The sequence below is a fragment of the Schistosoma mansoni genome, assembly GCF_000237925.1.
Source record: "Schistosoma mansoni, WGS project CABG00000000 data, supercontig 0187, strain Puerto Rico, whole genome shotgun sequence".
Classification (NCBI taxonomy): Eukaryota; Metazoa; Platyhelminthes; class Trematoda; order Strigeidida; family Schistosomatidae; genus Schistosoma; species Schistosoma mansoni.
The window spans coordinates 393,474-413,243 of record NW_017386070.1 but is presented as its reverse complement, the minus strand read 5'-3'; the positions used below and the strand labels follow the sequence as shown (position 1 = coordinate 413,243).

The 19,770-nt window shown below is 37.6% G+C and overlaps 2 protein-coding genes across 2 annotated transcripts in view; both read left to right on the top strand.

Moving 5' to 3' along the window:
• Positions 1–4,525, top strand: part of Smp_132930 (hypothetical protein) — a 61,358-nt gene extending 56,833 nt beyond the window's left edge. The window contains exons 13-14 of the mRNA XM_018792708.1: positions 1,569–1,703; positions 3,015–4,525. Of these exons, the coding sequence (XP_018644148.1) occupies positions 1,569–1,703; positions 3,015–3,763 (884 nt within the window). The 3' untranslated portion in view covers positions 3,764–4,525. The remainder of the gene's footprint in view (positions 1–1,568; positions 1,704–3,014) is intronic.
• Positions 4,526–15,032: 10,507 nt separating this feature from the next.
• Smp_019690 (splicing factor u2af large subunit, putative) lies at positions 15,033–16,872 on the top strand. Its single transcript, XM_018792707.1, has 2 exons — positions 15,033–15,075; positions 15,212–16,872. Exon 2 carries the CDS (start codon positions 15,233–15,235, stop codon positions 16,796–16,798), a length of 1,566 nt encoding a protein of 521 aa, XP_018644147.1. The 5' UTR covers positions 15,033–15,075; positions 15,212–15,232; the 3' UTR covers positions 16,799–16,872.
• Positions 16,873–19,770: the final 2,898 nt, after the last annotated feature.

The following is a 19,770-nucleotide window of genomic DNA, read 5'->3' as shown; positions in this document are numbered from 1 at the left end:
CTCCAAGTTTCAGCTCCGTATAGTAGGAGTGTCTTTGACGTTCTTTCCAGTTGTCTTCCATCTTAGTTTCTTGTTCTTCTAGTCGGTCTTGTAAAGCTTAGGACCTGTTGTTGAGATTTATCTTAAATTTGATGAGTTTGTTAGTATCTCAAAGGAAGGCTGTATTGAACCTTTGTGATGCTGTTTCTCCAGTTGTCCAATGTTTCTTTAGTCTCACTTTCATCTTGGCCACAACCAGGTGGTGATCTGAAGCTATGTCAGACCCTCTCCTGGTTCTCACCTCTTCCATTGTCCTTCGAAATTTTTTGTTGATACAAATATTATCTATCTGGTTCTCTGTGGTGTGGTCCGGCGAGATCCATGTAGCTTTCTGTATGCGTTTGTGTGGAAATATTTTTCCGCCTGTAACCAATTTGTTGAATGCACATAGATTTGCAAATCTCCCCCCATTTTCATTTCTCTCTCCCAGTCCATGTCGTCCCATTATATCTTCATATCCTGTGTTGTTCACTCCGACTTCAGCATTTAGATCTCCCATCAGGATGATGAGGTCCTTTTTTGAGCACTTAGCTATGATTGATTGCAGCCTCTCATAAACCTGATCTGTATCGTCGTCGTTGCTATCAGTGATGGGTGCATAACACTGAACAGCATTCATGGTGATCCCCTCCTTCTTTGTTTTGAATGATGCTTTGATAATTCTGGATCCATGAGATTCTCATCCTACAAGTGCATTTCGTGCTTCTCTGGACAGCATCTGAGCAACTCCCTGAGTGTGTGGAGCATTTTCCCCTTTGTGGCCGGAGTACAGCAGCATCTATCCCGTATCTAGCTTTTGTTGTCCAACTTGTGTCCAATGAGTTTCGCTGATTCCAAGTACTGCTATTTTCTATCTCCCCATTTCCATTGCTATTTGACTGGTCTTTCCTGTCTCCCACATTGTCCGGAAGTTCCATGTACCTATAAAAATTGTTGCTCTGGTTGTTAGAAGGGACATCAGCCTCGTGACTTCCGAAGAATCTCGGCTTTCATCATGAGACGTCATAATTATTCCTTCAACTCCCAGGGCAGAGTTTAAATGGTTTGAATTATTTTTTCTGGTTAGCGTTTTTTTAGCAAGTTAGCTTTTCTACGGGATGGGGTCGCTAACCCCATGCCCAACCCTCCTCCTTTACCCGGGTTTGTGACCGGCAGTAACTCTAGAAGAGCTACAGGCGAAGTAATTATTATTGATCACGAATCTACATAATTTTACACATAACAAAATGTATTCAAACATAATCGGTATTTCATCTCTTCTTTGAAAATTAAACATTTTGTTTTTGAGAATGGCAACTAGCCTAGTCAGAAAAGATATAATAGTGAATTGAACAGATGTCACTAGTTAGTTTAGAAAATCTAAGATTAATTTATATATGTACCGCGGAATTTACCATAAAATGTCTTGCAGCATTTCCTAACAGACCTCATTTTTCTCAGAATACATGATCGATATCTTAGATTCCAGTGCATCAGTTTTACATTTTCACAACCATATAAAAAATGATTTTGTGTATTTATTTTTTCAGCTGGATGTAAAGGTTTCCTCTGTGAAAATACAGGTTATTGTTTATATGCAGATCTAGAATGTAATGAAGTACTGAATTGTGGAATGTATCAAAAAGATGGAAAATGGTTGAAGGATGAATCAGATGAAGCAAGCTGTAAGTACTTTATAGAACTTTACTTAACTAAACTTTCACCAATCCAGAAGATTAATTCATTTCGTTTACATGTTTAAGACTTAGATGTCCTGACTTCTAACGTAAACTTGGCTATCGAAATACACTTTGGATTGAAAGATTGAAGTGACAGTAAAATAAATAAAATTAATTTCAAATGTATGAGCGTATATCCGTAGATCGCCATGGATAATTTGAGAGTTTCATAAAAGCATATTTCACAAGGTATTGTTATGAAACATCTGAAACTCACATTATAAAAAATACATCAACAAAATCTCACCACTTATCCTCGTAAATCCCAGTTTTATTTTATGTCTTCAACAATATACATCTTTTCGAAAAAGACCTAGTTTTGCAACTGGCACATATTGTATAGAAGAGTAGGATTAATGAGTTTACTCTAGTTTTAGTCCAGAGGTTTTGAGATTAAGGTATTTCAATTAGTGAGAAAAAAGCGATTATTTCTTTAATTACTGTACAGTGAATTACTTCATGCTCCAAACTTCCTCAATAAGTCTACAGTGAGACTACTAACTCCACTCTTCCCTGAATGTGAATCAAATGCCTAGACTCATTCGTTGCTTTCATGGAGACTTCATATTTTTTACTTTCTGACAGAATTTTTATGAGCGAAACTCTTAGTATTTGTCAATTCGTAACTATAATATGGTACTAATAAATAAGTGATGTTCTTAAATCCTTCTTAAGCATTTATAAAGATAGTATCAACTGAGATGCACAATAAAAGGGGGATTATTTCGCCCTTCGTTCTCTATGACATTTCGACGATTACATGCTTTTCTTTGCCTTCATTCATAATGCTCCTTCTCACTTATTTACTTTTCGTTCAGGAAGTAAATCTATTGTCGCTAGTTCTATCTTTGTCAAACCATCTAAATCATCTTACAAACGGATATGAGAAGTAAAAATACAATTTGTTTGTATCATTTTCAATATCCATGAAACAAATCCAGCTTATGCATAAGAAACATTTTTCTCACAAATATCAATGTCACATTATGATGTCTTGCTGATATATAAATTCACCACAGATATTAAAAACCAAGAATCTAAGTAAACTGATAACTGAATATTATTCGCACCGAAATTCACAAATGGTGAGCTGAAGTTTGATAGTTTAGTGACCCATATGATTCGCACAAAGCTTCGAAGTATTAATGAGTCTCAACGGGGATCAAATTTCTTTCCTTTGTGAGCAATGCCATGGAGTTTTCAAAAATAATCATTGTTATAACCTTCATTGTTTTATTTTTCTGTACTTTTTAATAGGTTCATTGGGACTGAGTTACAACTTAGCTCACATTGGTACAGGTATTCTACTGGCACTAATTCTACTTCTTGGTATAGCTTGCTACATTTATTATCGTGAATATAAACGCCGAAAACATATGCCATTGGATCCCCTAACAGAATTAACGGGTTCAAAGCCCTCTCTATCATTAAATCAGTCAGCTCACAGATTGACCACTCACTGTCCAAATAAAAAACAGTTACATAAATGTCATAATTCACAGAGTACAGGGTTGTTATGCGATTTGTCAGACGAGAAAGAAATGGTCTTCAGAGATATCGGTCCAATAAAGAAACATCAGCACCAGCAACACTACCACCATCATCAACATCGTCATTTGCTACATTCACATCAGTTACCGCCGCATACTCACTCTCATCGGTACCACCATCACAGTTATAACAAAAAGATGACTGAACAGAGTGCACACTCACAATTAATCAATGCATCTCATGACTGTCATAGTTCACATTTTTCACTCGATAACCAGCACGATTATTGTCATACGATTAGATTAAATAATAAAACACAACACAGGACATCGTCACATTCAGGATCATTAGTTAAAAATGGAGGTGGTACAGTAATTTCAGACTCTGTACATAGTTGCGGGGGTAGTAACAATAATACAAGTGGTTTGATTGTCGGAACTGGAAGAAATTTATCAACAACCGCCGACGGTGGGTTATTTATTAGAGAGAAAATGCAAAAAATATCTATAGTTTAACTCTTTTCTGATGAAATTTTCACATTTTTTGATCTTTTCGTTCACGTACAACTCCAAGTAATATTATGTATACCAGACTTGGTGTAGCTAAATATTGATATTTCTATTATCACTGTAATCTATGAAAAACAGCTCGCTCAATCTACTTCTAGTAACTAATCATTCCACTATTCTTTGTACATTGTAAAATTACCCACTAAAATGAAATGTATAACTTTTATCCAGGTCGAAAATGTGATTTCCATTCTTTCTTTTATTCATCCTTTGGTTTTTTTTCTTTCAGAGTGTTCTAGTGGTTATGTTATGTTTAAAAGGCGTATGATCTCTTTTTAGTGATTTAGTACGTGCTAGTATGTATTAGCCACAGTATTTTTTTTCTCATCATTTTTAAACAGTCTATTGAGTACAATATGTTTGATGCTAATATATCCAAAAATAGATACATGATGATTGAATTAGACTAGGTTCATATGAGTATATTTTAGAAGTATATGTGGATACGGATTACAGTAATTTTAATCACTTATCCCTGTAAATAACAACGTTATTAATATTGATCAATTACTTAAAAATAAAATATTGTTTCTTTTTTGTATAAAGGCGAGCAAACTAATATATATGTCTCCTGTTTTATTTACTTACTTCTCCCTATTTGGGTATTAGTTTTATTTTTTTTCCTTCTTTGGAATCCGTTTTTCTCCTCGTAAAGTTAACAATATTGACTAAAATGTAAGGAACTTTTGTAGAAGCTATTGTTGAAAGTAAATTCCACGGAAATCACTTTATCTTAAGCATTTTTTTTATTTTACGCTTTTTCTCATGTACTTTCGTTTGTGACTTAATGAGTTCGGAGTTAAAATGAAAGTGAAAGGCTATCTAATGATTTAATTCTTCAGGAAAATCAAAGGGGTGCTACGGGAATCAGTAAGGAATTGTAAATAGTTATCCAAATTTCTTCTTTGGAAATGGGTAAGCAACATTAAACAGATTAAACTGCAGACGAAAATTATAAAAGGTATAGAAGAATTGATGATCTAGAAAAGCTAAACAAATGTCTTTATGTGTCAAGAATTCCTTTATTAAGAAGGGATCATTGAACTGTGGCAATATATCTATAGTCTTGTTGTATATGTTCACTAGCTTTCTGATCCACTTTAATAGTTAGAAGTTAGGATAAGAGTTTAGGTGTGTCAGGATTTAGGATTTACAGCTTATGATCGTGATCATTTTTCTAGAGTTATAGATCATAGGTTGATATTTATGAGTTGAATGTCAAAACAATAGTTAAGGGTTTCAAGAGTATGATGACTGAGAAAGAACATCAAAAGCTTATTCGGAAGGAAATATTCTTGAATCATCTCCTTACTCATTATTAATCAATATACATGAATTTAGTTGTTTCACCGAGATTCTATTTAGAAACAATTCATCTAAGCGTTTTAGGGAATCTAAGTGTAGTGTTTGTACCGATTGAACAAGGTTTTGTACATTCCTGATTTGTTCACGTTCAATGCAATAAATTCAAGAGTCTCAATGGTCTAATTCTCCCTTCAGTCACTAGTTCTCTGGTGACTCTTTAGATGCAATATGTATATATCTAAAAACTTCTGCTTCATTAATTGTAGACAGTATTATTAATTATTCTTCCAATATATTGATGTGATAAGAACGTTTCATCAACTTTCGGCTTGAAGTCAGCCAAAAGATGAAACTAATCGACTGTAGCTGTTTGGAAACTTCGTGACCAACAGGTTTGCACCTGGAGTAAATAATGCAACATAATTAATGGCAAAGTAATAACTAAGAGTCAGTAGCCACCAATAGTAATGTGAAAATAACAACCATTAATATTATTTACTATTTCCTGTTATTTGTGCTCTTAAAAGGTTTGACGTTTTCTTTTATCTTTTGCTGGGAGATTTCAAAACTATGGCCATTTGATAAGTATCCAATTCAGTCTACTTTGCATTCATATTTCTATTCATACAGATGTGATGACGTAAATGCTTTACTTTGTGTCTCCTTTGTACTAGACTCTAAGTACCAAAATTTTCGATTTTATTTAAAATAGGTTATATTCGAACAGAAATAGAATCCAGGCATCACGTTTCCTCTCCTTCGGAACCCAATGAGTGAATGTACTTGAATCTCAGAGTAGATGGTCACTCAGGGACTCGGACTCACTACCTTTTGTTTCAACTAACCAAAGCGTTATTCAATCACTGAGCTTCTGAGATCAAATAGCCACTCACTTTTGAAACGGGTATGGATTTTAATTTAATTTATAATCGTTTAGGTTATCAAAATTCAGTCAAAATATCAACATTGGGATAAGCTAAACCACTACAAACTAAATTAGAATTTCAAATTCTTAATATCTGTCCAGAATCAACGTTAACAGTTAGCCTTTTTAAAAAAAAGATATCTGATTAGTGTTAATTCCGTTAAACTTTGTGAAAACATGGTAAATGTTTCTTCTGTTACGTCAAAGATACAATATTAAACAGAAAACTTTTAAAACTCATCGATTTTTATGGAGAATTATTGTACGGTTATCAGAGTATTTCTAATCTCAGTTCTTCAAAGCATGTCTCATTCCAATTAATAGACTAAATTGATTTTCAAAGTTCATTGAGATTGGCGTCTGATATTCATATCTGAACTTAAATTGTTAGATCCACGTTTCTCAGCCTTTTCAGAAAATGTTGCATATTGCCTTTTGTAAAAGTATTAAACACATAATGTTACAGGTGAAGCTTAAAATTTTAAACTTATCACAAGGTGTTAGTGTAAAATCTGCTCCTTTTATCTGAATCTAGACATCAGTCCTTAAACTTGGGTTTTTTTTCTTTCTGACTTTGGATTTTTGGTTCCATTTTTGCCCTTTCCTTTCTCGTTTTGTTCATAGACATCAGAAGGCGTAAATGCTGAAGGTTTGTCACTAATTTGTCTCTGTAACTGTAGCAAAGAACAATAATTTACTAGACTTTCATCTATATTCAGAAAATTCCTATTTGGTTGCTGAATGTTTTTGGCTTTAGCATTACTTAGTTTCGGATTTTTATTCTTTCGATTTTTTGTCTCTCTCCGAAGTCTATAAATTTGGAGACAACACAAAGTCCTTTAATAAAGAGCTGCTTAAGTCTTCGGATTAGCAAACAATCGTTTGAGAATTTTTGAACTGTCTTGAATTCAAATTTTTATCAGATTTGGACGAATATTTTTGGTACTTTGGTGGTTTGGCACTTGTCTTCGGTTCGGTTTAATTGGATAATTTGTTTTGGGCAGTTTAGAAGCAAAACGTCGACGAGGAAGGTGATACCTTTAAGGCTATATGTATATGACCTTTGTTTGATGTTTTTATTGTAGATCACCAACGTAGGTGATCTGTGCCGATGATTGGGGGTCTACTGGAGTTGGACGGGTATGATGTGATCAACAAGCTTACGTTGAAGTCGCAGCTTACAGTTAATACCTAGAGTCATATATATATATTTATATATATACTTGTGGTGTAAACTCTTCAGTTGTTTTTTGAATCAGTCATATCACTTCTAATACTAGACTAACAGGGTAGTTGAAAGAGAAGTTTTCGACAGATGTATGACTGCCAATAAAGAAATAAACCTTTAATAATTGGTTCTCATCACAGATACGTTCCATCGAATAAAATATGATGTTTTCGCGCACCATGGTTTTACAGCTGATAGAAAGATTATTTTGATTCGAAACGGCTGTATGGTTGTGAACTAATGACAAGAATAATATTTGTAAAGTATATTTGGTTGAAGATAAGGATGCAACAGCAACAGTTAACAACTCCTATAGCTCAGTGAATGGATTTTTCGAATTTGACTTACCCTGGAAAATTCAGAGGTTCAAGTTACAGAGCAATTCTGAATCGAGTATAAGTGTTAGAGTGTTTAAAAGGAAGGTTGTGGTAAGATAAGAGTGATGTGGGTGGGGAGGCTATCTAGAGCTACTAACTGTAATGAATTTCATGTGCTTTACCTCTACTTGAGATTCTCATGCAAGTGCTATTCCACACACTCCTTCGAAATACAACTGACCTTTATTCTAAACTTAAATCTGTTGATAGCTGAACTTTACAAGTCACTAGGTATTTCAGATCTCTTTCAAATGGGAATGATAATTCTATCTTGCGAATCAGATTTCTATTCCCTCAGCTATTTTTGGCATTCGTTCCCGAACAAACGATTGCAAGTGGTCAAAATTATGTTACATGTATGAAAACCTCTTAGTATCAGTTATGTTGTTCAGGATATAATACCAGGCCCATTAACACCAGTAATATCATTATTTTCATGATGTGGATAATAATATGGAATGTATTCATAATAACACTACTCGGTTACAGACCTTTAGAATGGACCTTGGTGAATATATAAAGTACTTCTTAATGTCCTACTTGTTCCTTTACATTATTGACAAACGCATTCTTGATCTGGCACAGTATTCAGATATAAAGTGCACCTTCACAGTAATTATGTTTGAATATGTAAACCCTCAAACTTTAAAGTCTGAACACGGACATACTTTTTATTCACAAACTTTGGTACGCCCGAACCTTGAGTGGTTTGATTTCATAAAGAATTTACTTAAGATCTTTAGAATACTTTCCATGATAATTAGAAGTACTTCAATTATTATTCAAACTAGAAATCCACAAAATAACGCAGTTTAAGTCAGGTAGAACCATGTGAACACAAACGAACATATTGTATTTGGAATTCAAAATCAGACGCACATAGAGTACAAAAGAACCATCAGTTCATACAAACACCACACTTCCCTCATATTAACGACTGTATTTTCAAGGTTCATATACTTAGAGTGGGAGGTTTTCCGATAATATTTAGTACGAGGATTCTAGGGTTGATAAATTTTTGTCTTAAGATCCTAGATGTGAACGGTTATGTAGTGGATGTCGAGTCGTGGACGGACTATGATCACCACTACTATTCGATTACGCGTACAAATATGACTTGGTTCCCTTGATAGCCCGTAAACCAGAAGGCTTTACTAGTCCAGATCAAGTATATTTATTGGCGATCTCGTGGTATCGAAATAATACCGAGACGTGCCAAAGAGTACAAGCGAACAAGCAGTGCGTGAGCAAGCTCGAACCAAACCAGGCGGTATATGGAACAAGAAGTGAAACGGATACAGTTAAACAAATACAGTAAAACAATCTCTGGTACAATTGGTTACAATAATAATAATTGTTTCTATTATTCCAATCGTGTTCTTATCGAGACTGGCCGGTCACTACAGTTACTCGGCCAGCCATTATCCCCTAGATGAATCAAGTTTAATCTTAAATTGTATAAAGATTAGTGGATAAGTTAAGAACCCTATCAAATAAATAATCTGATCCTAAACCTTCTGATTGAAGGTTTTATGATAATGACTTGCCACCTGAACTGCTGGGATCTGTAATTTTACTGCCTAGATCTCGCATCTGAAATAGACCTCTTATTTCGATCAAAGTTTCGCTACTCCAACTGAATTCACCACGCCTAATAATAAATTTTCCGTTAAGCTTAGTGTGATGTTTAATAAGTTGGCTTTAAAACACGACCCAACTCCTAAACTTGAGAACTATTAATTCAATATGGCAACTCTAATATTCTGCACTTAAAAATGATATAAGTTCAAGTCTTCAAAGATGTATACGTATTACAACTCTACTTGCTAGCAGCTGGTTGTAAGAAGTTTTCTTTGCACTTGGTTTTCTTTTGTTCTCTGATACATGTGGTGACGTTGAGATATGGTTGGAAAGGCCACAAATTCGATTTTACGGTTGAAGGGTATGCTCAAATATGTTGGACAGAAATAAGATGAAAATAAAATGCCTTTCAAAGTTTTAGTAATCTACTGAACGTGAAGCGATTAAGGTCAATACCTATAAACGTTTCAACGTCTGGTTTCAGAAAGACTGAACGACAAACCACGGTGGAAATATTCAAACTACTGACACAGACGATACACAGAAATTCCGCGTGATGAAGCACAGATGCTATATTGACTCACAACCCAGAGAGACTCCACCAAATAGACTAATCATTATACCTCAATATTTAACAGGAAAGGCACTGCAGAACTGAATGAGTGTAGAAATGTAGTGACGTTGGTTCCTAACCACATGATCTTTGAAGCTGAGCGTATAATTACTTAGAAGACTTAAATTCAACATGTAACACTTGGAGAAGGTCGACAATGATGAACGCGGGAACAATCAACCGAAATGCCATGTCTCGGTCATGCAGACACGGTTATTCTGTATAGCCCCTTTCTCCTCGTACCAAATATAATAATCTCTTTCCAGCCCAAATATTTGCTTCAGAAGTGTCAGACGTCATAATACAGATTGTCACGTAGGACGGGTCAGTGTAAAAAATGGAGTGAGTTCCGCATAAGATTTTACATGCTAAGTGGTCATATCACGACATACCTGCAACTTTGGGATTAGGTCTATTATTATAGTAGCAAAGGTAAATGTGCTAATACCGAATTAGATCATAACCCCACAGAATCATCGCTGTTGACAAGCAAATAAGTCACCTAAGTTGACGATCTAAACAATTTACAACCTCAAATCGAACATCAGTATGGGTATAGTTAGTTTAACAATTGGTTTGGTGCTCGAGGAATGATAGATTTATGGTCTAGAAAGTCTCTAAGATATAGGAATGTGAAACGCTGTGTATGAAATCCTAGGAGGATCCATATGTATCCTGCTTTATGACTATGTAAACTTTGAGTTTTTAAAGAATTGTAAGAGTTCAATTCGTTATGCACTAGTAGCCCCGTACCTACCAATGGTAATTTTGTAGAAACCCCGGTAGATTGTAGTGGTTAGTACTTATGCTCACTTACACGACTCATCTTGTCTCTCGAAAAAAAACCCTGAAAACTCAAACAGCATTTGACTATCGAACCATTCTTACAGTCATAAAAATTATTGTTTTCATAACAAATTATGACCTTCAGCCCCCACTTCTATTTTTAAGTCCTGATATTTGTACGCTTGTGTGTAATTTTGTGTGTTTGTCTACAGCTTATTGTTTTATCCAATCCCTGTCTCTTCACCAAACTGCGCATTATCTACTTCAAAATACACTGACACTTGTAATCAGTAAGTTAGGCTATTTACTAACTTTTTATTCTCCGGCCTACTTATTCCCTCCATTTCGATTATTATCAATATGGGTCTATAAGTGTATGACTTATTCGCATCTCGAATTCATTCCCGTATTTGACTTATCTACTCTGTTATTCTCTAAAATGGATAAAAACGACAAGTACCCGGAGTGTGCATTTATTCGACATCGCCATGTCATCAAATGGAATTCAGATCAATGGTCCCGAAGATCCCACAAGTATTCGGATTTTGACAACACCTTAACCAGTAACACCTTTATAATCAAAGTATGCTAATCCAGTCGAATAAAAGATTAGAAACGGAGAGGTTCGAAGATATATTTGATAGGCTATAGATATATCGAGAATTCATCAATCTAAGCTGGCTCGTGGTTGCAGGAGATGTAAAGCACAGCGTACCGACTCGTGATTTGATGTGGATGCGTGACCGAGCGCCTTCAGCTAGGTTAGTCCAATAAGACGAATGCGGTTAGCATCAATCGTCGAAGACTTACATAGCTAGTGATTTTGGGAATTTATTTACCGCTACAGATATCTCCCTCCAGTGGGTCATTAATAACCTCAAGACGTGGCTAGTCAGAAGTTTGAACCCAACGTGTTTGTTGTTTTTAAACACTTCTGATAGCTTGCTATGTTCAGCGGCGTCTGGTGGTCTTCCCTTGTTAGAAGGGACCATGTGGTACAATATATTAATTAGAAACAGGTGCAATGAAAATGTCAGCTCATCTTAAACTTTTTCCGATCTTTTCATCTTTTCCAGTCGTCCCCCGAAAGAAAAGAAGATATGTAACTGCATGTCGAAATGCACTCGTACGTGAGTAAAGACACAAAACGGAAGAAAAACTAAACAAAGTTATATACATGTGTTTCGTAAAGGTGAAATAGAATGAAAACGATCTTCGCAAAATGATTTCTTAGGGGTTTTTTTTGAAAAAATAAAAATATACACAAATAAGCAAGCAAATGAACAACAACAAAATCTTTTGTTTTTCGGCACAAAAAATATATATGAGTATATTAAAAATAATCTGTTTTTGTTTCTTGACACCATAATACAAAGAAAATTGAGACGAAACACGGTGTTATGTAGTTTCTTACGTGCAGTAATCGCCTAGGTGTTCTGGAAGCCTTACTCTTCTTCCAGAACGCATTGTTTTGAGTAAGTTATCAGATACCACCGAAGTGTCATCGTAATTGTTGATTATCGGGTGAAGTATCTTAATTGTGAGACTCGTGTCTTTTGATTATGCCGAAGGAAAATCGACATGATTAAGGTTTCGTCACAAATACGCGGCTTTGGGGCGATCGATACTGATGCTGACGTTAGTTCAGTTCTCATCTATCACATAGTACTTGATTTCACGCTGAAGGACTTCGAGTGGTCCTTCGTATGCCTTTATCGAGAGGTCGTCAAAATGAGCCATGACGTACAAAAACGCGTGTACTATATCGTTGGCCAGGTTGAAAAAATAGGTAGAGTGGAGATAGACTTAACCGAGCACACTGAGTTTGAATGCCTGCTCATGTAGGAGTTTAGAACCATATTCATCGAAGAAGATGAAGGATCAACGAATTCTCCTGGAAGTCGGAGTATCGTTCCATAAACGAGCTGAGTTGCAGTGTATCCAATGTCAGCTCTCACTGCATCGCGAATACTAAGTAAGATGAGTGTAAGAGTGTCCTCCACTGTGAAATGTTTGCAGCTGAGAGTGAAGCTTTCAGCTAACGGAGAGAGTGTTCTACCGACCCGTTTGCTTGTGGGTGGTAGGTGGTCGTTCGGAATCGTGCGATTCCTAATATTGCAGTCAGACAACGGAAAAGTTCAGATTCGAACTGGCGCCCGTGGTCTGTAGTGATGGTTGAAAGGCAACCGAAGTTTAATACCCACCATTTGACGAAGGCGTGGGCCACTGTTTCAGCAGTAATGTCCTTGATGGGCCTGCTTCTGGCCATCGGAATCTGGCAAAGATCCTACCAAATCCAGATGAACATGGTCGAAACATGCATCAGAAGTTTTGAAAGAACCTAAGGGACATTTGTTGTGTTAAATCACCTTAGATTCCTAACAACGTGCCCACTCCCTCACGCCTTCATTCATACCAGACTAGCAAAATCGTTCACATATGAGCTTGATGGTTGCATGAACACTTGGGTGAAAATTTCCGTGCAACGTATTGAAGACATTGCGTCTATGGCGTTTCTGTACGATCGGACGATTCCTACATGTAGATGTTTTGCATAATAAGGATTCCTTACCAGTCCCCATCTGTTTAATGAGCAGGTTAGGGAGTGTTCAAGATAACTCGTGCTTCTTTTTGAGGCTGGACTGGTTTAAGAAGATTGATTACTTGGAAACTGTTCAAGGAAGTTATACGAGTCATAGAGTCCGCAACCACATTGTTTGCCCCAGAATTATGTTGTATATCTGAAGTAAACTGCAAAATGTAGTCCAGTTGTCGAGACTCTCAACGGGAGTACCTGTAAGAAGATGAGCTTAAAGAGAAGGTAAGATGTTCGTGGTCAGATCAATGGTCCCGAAGATCCCACAAGTATTCGGATTTTGACAACACCTTAACCAGTAACACCTTTATAATCAAAGTATGCTAATCCAGTCGAATAAAAGATTAGAAACGGAGAGGTTCGAAGATATATTTGATAGGCTATAGATATATCGAGAATTCATCAATCTAAGCTGGCTCGTGGTTGCAGGAGATGTAAAGCACAGCGTACCGACTCGTGATTTGATGTGGATGCGTGACCGAGCGCCTTCAGCTAGGTTAGTCCAATAAGACGAATGCGGTTAGCATCAATCGTCGAAGACTTACATAGCTAGTGATTTTGGGGATTTATTTACCGCAGATAAATTGATAGTCTGAACAAAATCTCACATGGCTTTACGAGGTTTAGGCGATCAGATTTAGACACTCTAGGAGGGTAGGATGAATAAAATGATCCCCAAGGTAGGAAATCTCGTATGTGTGAGCTTTTCTTAGATTCCCCTGACGTTCTCTGCTCATTACTATACAGCTTTCATAATATGAAAATATGGGAGCCAGAATTAGCTATACACTTCCATCGTGGCTTTGAGATAATCTAAAATGTGTGGATCAAACTTTTAAATTCTCAAACGTTTCTGGATGTAAATTTATAACCGTTCATTCATTAGGATGTTCCCACATAGCAGGATGGCAATATTAGTTACTAAGAGATGTAATTCAGATAACTTTTTTGGGATCTAAGGAACAAGACATTAGTTCGCAATCGAAGGAGAGTTCGTTGAGCATCTCCTTCAGTAATCGTCACTGATCACTGCGGAAGTAAAGAGAACATGAAAGAGCAATTGTAGAGATCAAGTGAATGTTGCCGCCATTCTTGCCTACAGTGGGCGAATATACGACATACTGATTCTACACGAGAAAAACCTCCCACAAATTTTTGTAAAAGCTTTTTCGTGTTCTATCTTAAATTGATCTCATAACATTAGTTCAATAGTGTGTCACACAACTGGTCTGCTATAGCTAAGATAGTTATGAGAAATACGTCGCAACAGCATCTGATTAGTCAGCTATACTCATTCCAGAGACGTCTGAGGTATTTCATTTACTAGCCGTAGTAAGGCATTGGTTAATTTAATTCATAGTCTACCGACTAAATCATAGAAGCCAAACATAAAAAAGGGCTGCTTTTAAGATGTCCAATATTGTATTGCCTAATGAGCCACACGCTGAACGAACGAATGGGACAAATATATTGTACACAACCGTAACTTCCCTAGATTCATACTCTTCCCCATCTCTTTCTCTTCCCTCCTCTTTTACCAAAAGACTTATGTTTTGTTGCATAAGCTTCGAGAAGGAAAAACAAACTTAAAAATCATATTCTTCATGCACATTATTCCAGAGTAGGACCAAAAACAACCACAATAACTAGTTTACTCCGGCATGTAGAGTTATTGTAAGATGTGACAGTTTCTGCTTTGGAAAGCGTGACTTCAATTTGTCAGAAAGACAAGTATAAACTATGAGTTATAAACGTCGAGCCACCAGTTTAAATGATTCATTACACTAACTCTTTGTTTTAAATTACTTGACATGTCATCTCCATTGGGCGGTAGCTAACGTCGCAAGGTATGTAGCCCTCATTATTCTCGTGTATCGTTTATACTGATAATTTTACTCTTGTTCTTGTTAGCAACGTTTGTTTGAAGAAATTTACTCTCGTTTGCACTGTTTTTCATTTTAGAATGCTTTCAAATGTTTTTAGGTATCAGGCGTTTATACACAGATGGCAGATTACTACAGCCAAGATTACGGGACGTCAATGGACTACAATAACACGGGAACTGGTTACGGACCTGCTGCTCAGTCTACCACGATGGGTAATGGGGAATATGGGCAGTTTTCATATGACCACATAAGGGATGAGGAAGATTACCAAGCGATTTCTCGCCCCGAAAAGAGAGTATCATCCCCTCAAGCTAAATACGACTCTGGAAACGACGATCGAAATCGGGGTAAAAGACGTGAACGAAGAAAGTCGCGCAGTCGTAGTCGTGATCGTCGACGTCATAGCCGGGATCGACATCGAGACCATAGTAGAGAACGTAAATCTAAGAGACATCATTCACGTCATCGATCAGCTTCAAGTCCTACGTTGGTTTATAAGTATTGGGACGTCCCACCCCCAGGGTTTGAGCACGTCACTCCTGCACAGTACAAAGCCCTCCAAGCATCAGGTCAAATACCGGTCAACGTATACGCCGCGGGACAAGTACCGATGCCTGTTCATGCGCCCAATGCTCCTCTAACACTCACAACTAATGTCCCGTTCGCCGGAAGTGCTGTTTGCCGACAAGCCCGCCGGTTGTACGTCGGTAACATACCGTTCACAGCAACAGAGGAGAATATGATGGAATTCTTTAATAAACAAATGCGCGCTCAAGGTTTAATTCAAGCGGAAGGCAACCCTATAATTGCCGTGCAGATAAATATGGAGAAGAATTTCGCCTTCTTGGAATTTCGTTCTGTTGACGAGACAACCCAAGGCCTTGCCTTGGATGGTGTTCTGTTTCAGAATCAAGCCTTAAAGCTCCGTCGACCACGTGATTATGCTCCATTACCCGGTGTTTCAGAACAACCTTCAGTCATCGTTCCAGGTGTGGTTAGTACAGTTGTTCAAGATTCTCCCCATAAAATATTCGTCGGTGGTCTTCCCAACTATTTGAATGAAGACCAAGTGAAGGAATTACTTCTGAGTTTTGGCCCTTTAAAAGGATTTAATCTTGTTAAAGATGGTTCTACCGGCTTATCGAAAGGCTATGCTTTCTGCGAATATGTTGATGCAAATGTTACAGATCATGCATGCGCCGGTTTGAATGGCATGCAATTGGGTGATAAGAAACTCATTGTGCAGCGAGCCAGTGTAGGAGCAAAACACACTACAGGTGTTCTTCCCCAAACTTTGCTATCGTTACCAGGGTTGGAAGATGGCACTGTTCAGAATACAACGGGTTCAGGTAACATAACAATCCGTAGTGGTGGGCCACCTACCGAGGTTCTATGTTTGATGAATATGATCGAGACTTCGGAACTAGAAGATGATGAAGAGTACGAGGATATAGTCGAAGATGTTCGTGCAGAGTGTAGTAAATATGGTGTTGTTCGCAGTCTAGAGATTCCTCGACCAATCCCCGGGGTTGAAGTTCCAGGAGTTGGGAAAATATATGTTGAATTCGCGAGTCTAATCGACTGTCAAAAAGCTGCCACTGCTCTAACAGGAAGAAAGTTCAACCAACGACTTGTGGTGACGTCTTTCTTCAGTCCTGACAATTACCACCGCAGGGAGTTTTAAATCTGACTGTTTTAAAATGTATATATAATACAATTTTAATGATTTTATTAGTTTAATCATTGATATCCTACGATACTTGTGTTGTTTTTACTAGGATAATCGTACGTCCGTCGGAATTCAGGTTTGTGCTACAACGAATATTTGCTCATTGAATTCAGTGGTTTTTTATTCTTACCTGCTCATAAAGTCTGTAATTCTGTCCACAGGGGCTTGTGCCTTTCTAGGTTTACCTTTCGTAGCATACAAGTCCGGAAATCTTTCTAAGATACTGCTTTGATGCAACATTTAGACTTCAATCGGTTCGTGGGGCTACTAGTTTCTCAGGTATTTTTTTGGTTTGAAGCACCCAGTATCAATCTGCGGAATTAAGACCATTCATTATTAATTTTGGCTCCAAATCGGCAACGTTGTTGTTGATTAACAAACAAGAGACCTAACTAGGTATGTTTGTTATTGAGATTAAGATTATAAGGGAGTTTTGTCCGAAGCTCTAGTTTCTGGGAAGTTGCGTGTAATGTGGTTTAACTTGATATACTCGAAATTTACAAAGCTATCTGAATGGTTACATCTCTCTCCGAATACCTGGTTTGGTTTCGTATCGCAGAACAATCTTCCCATGCGTAACATGTACATTTACCTAATAGTTCGTTAATCATACTGACCATAAGTGCACCAATACTGTACTCCCGGCTCGCTGTGTCCGCTACCTGTTTGGATAAGCCCTCAACTATAGTTGCCATGTAGCAGCAACCTAGGTTTGCACACCAAGCCACACTGTGGGTTCTTGGTGAACACATTGCTACTCACCACCATCAAACTTCAATGACCGTTGACTGCGGTGATTTACCTCAGTTTGATTTTCAAAAATCTAGAGTGATAGTACTACCTGCAAGCATAGACTATTCTGTTTGATAATCCGTTGATGATCAAACCAAGAGAACCGAAGTCCTGTAGGCGGAGTTTTGTTCTCTGGGCTGGATAGTTTGTTCATTGTTCTCCTCAACTTCATGGTCAGTGCCAACTTCAAATAAAAGTGAAGTGTTTCCTCCGTATGCGACTCAAGTTATCTGGTCCTGAAAGAAGTCGAACACTTCTTTCCTACTAAAAGTTTGTGCTGTTAATCAGAAGAGCAATGAAAGCTCCATGCCTCAACTATTCAACTCAAACTCGTACCGGGCCTGTATACTGATCGGTCAGAAGTCAAACCTTGAGATTTGATAACGCATATGAATGTGGACACTACAAACAGCTTGGGTCTTGATGACAGTCCATAGGCGATCACAAAATGGCACTTGTGAAGTGACACGATCCATCTTAGATTGGTATCAATAGTGAGGACGACTATATTTGATGGTTTCTAGAGCAGTTTGACCTCTGCCTTGATGAAACGAACGGTTCTTGGCGAGACTAAAAGTAGCAGCTGACTTGTAACTTATGGTTCTACAGGTGAAACATAATATGGTCCATAATTGCTTCGTGATCACTTGTTCAGACCTCATATCATTCATTCTCAATCCAGGAGATTGGATCGATGGGCAGGACACTTAAGGGATCAGTTCAACTGGCCTTCAACCACACTTTCGTTTCCCACTATCCCCAATCGACCTGAATGGCAAGTCAATGTAAATCCCCCAACTCTGTACGAGGTTGAAAAAGCTTTTAGAAATCTGTAGTGTGGAAGAGCAACAGGCCCTGACAGGTTTGCCTCTGAGTTTTTAAGGATGGGGGTCCAGTATTAGCAGTGAGATTGACTGAGGTCTTAGGTAGAATCTGGGAACTGGACGTAATTCCATCTGACTGGTCCCAATCACTGATTGTGCTAGTCTATAAGAAAGGACAAAAGTCCTCTTGTGACAATCACAGAGGAATCAGTTTGACCAATATAGTGTCTAAAATATTAGCTTCAATTATACTTCGATGCCTAATCAAAGGTCGTGAAGAGCAGACTAGGGAACCAGGCTGTTTGTATAGACCCGATATTCGCACTAAGCCAGGTCATGGGACATAGACACATATTCAGACGTCCTACAACAGTAGCATTTCTCGACCTTAAGGCGGCATTTGACTCTGTTGATCATAAGGTTCTATGGCAGTGTTTGTCACTGAAGGAGTACCAAAGAAGTACATTAACCTTATAATGGTTAGAGACCTTGAATGACATGGCTCAAAATCGTTTGCAATGGCGAAGATGCATCCACTCTATGTGTCCTTCCAAATTCTAATCTTCTGGATTCTTCATGTCTCTATCTTTTTTTCTTTCTCCAAAATTATTTAACTGGATTATACTCCCTGAATAACATCTCCAAATACTAATCTTCCACATTAATGCTTATCCTCTTACTACTTTACCACTATGGGATTTGAATCGACAACTACATCTCTGTGCTAATGTGGTATGACAACTCGAACTGATGTACTTACTTACGAAGCTCTACGTTGTGACTGACTTGTCCAGACCTAATTTACTCGCTTTGGATAACTAGGTCTTTGTCGCGGCTACACACGTTTTGTTGGGCCGTCACTTGAACAGTATAAACACTGAATAGCTCGAGAAAGCCTAGATTTTGCCGCAACTACGTTTGGTTGGAGTCGTATTAGTTAGTCCTAAGTGGAGGTATGTCTGTGCATCACCAAGGTGTAGTCCTCTCTTCTGCAACCTATGGACAGTTTACGGATCACTAGATGAGAAGAGTTCACGTACAGTTGAAATTTGGGCTATAGGCTACATTAGTGTATTAACAATTAGTTAAGCTTAAGCTAGAGAACTTCCTTGCTGTGATCAGCCCAATTCATGAACTGGATCAGTAGTTCTTCGGGAGATACTCGCAAAAACGGTGTGAAAAATGGGAATCTAAAGGGTTTCTAATGGTATCCGTTGAGGGAAGTAGGCTTACAGTGGCACTGTAGTACATTAGTAAGAAGTCAAGCGAGTACGAACCAAAGGCTTAAGAGTTAGATAAATTAGTTGCATT

Excerpts from the sequence above, each read along its gene's own strand:
- Smp_019690 (XM_018792707.1), top strand. The coding sequence starts at position 15,233 with ATGGCAGATTACTACAGCCAAGATTACGGGACGTCAATGGACTACAAT.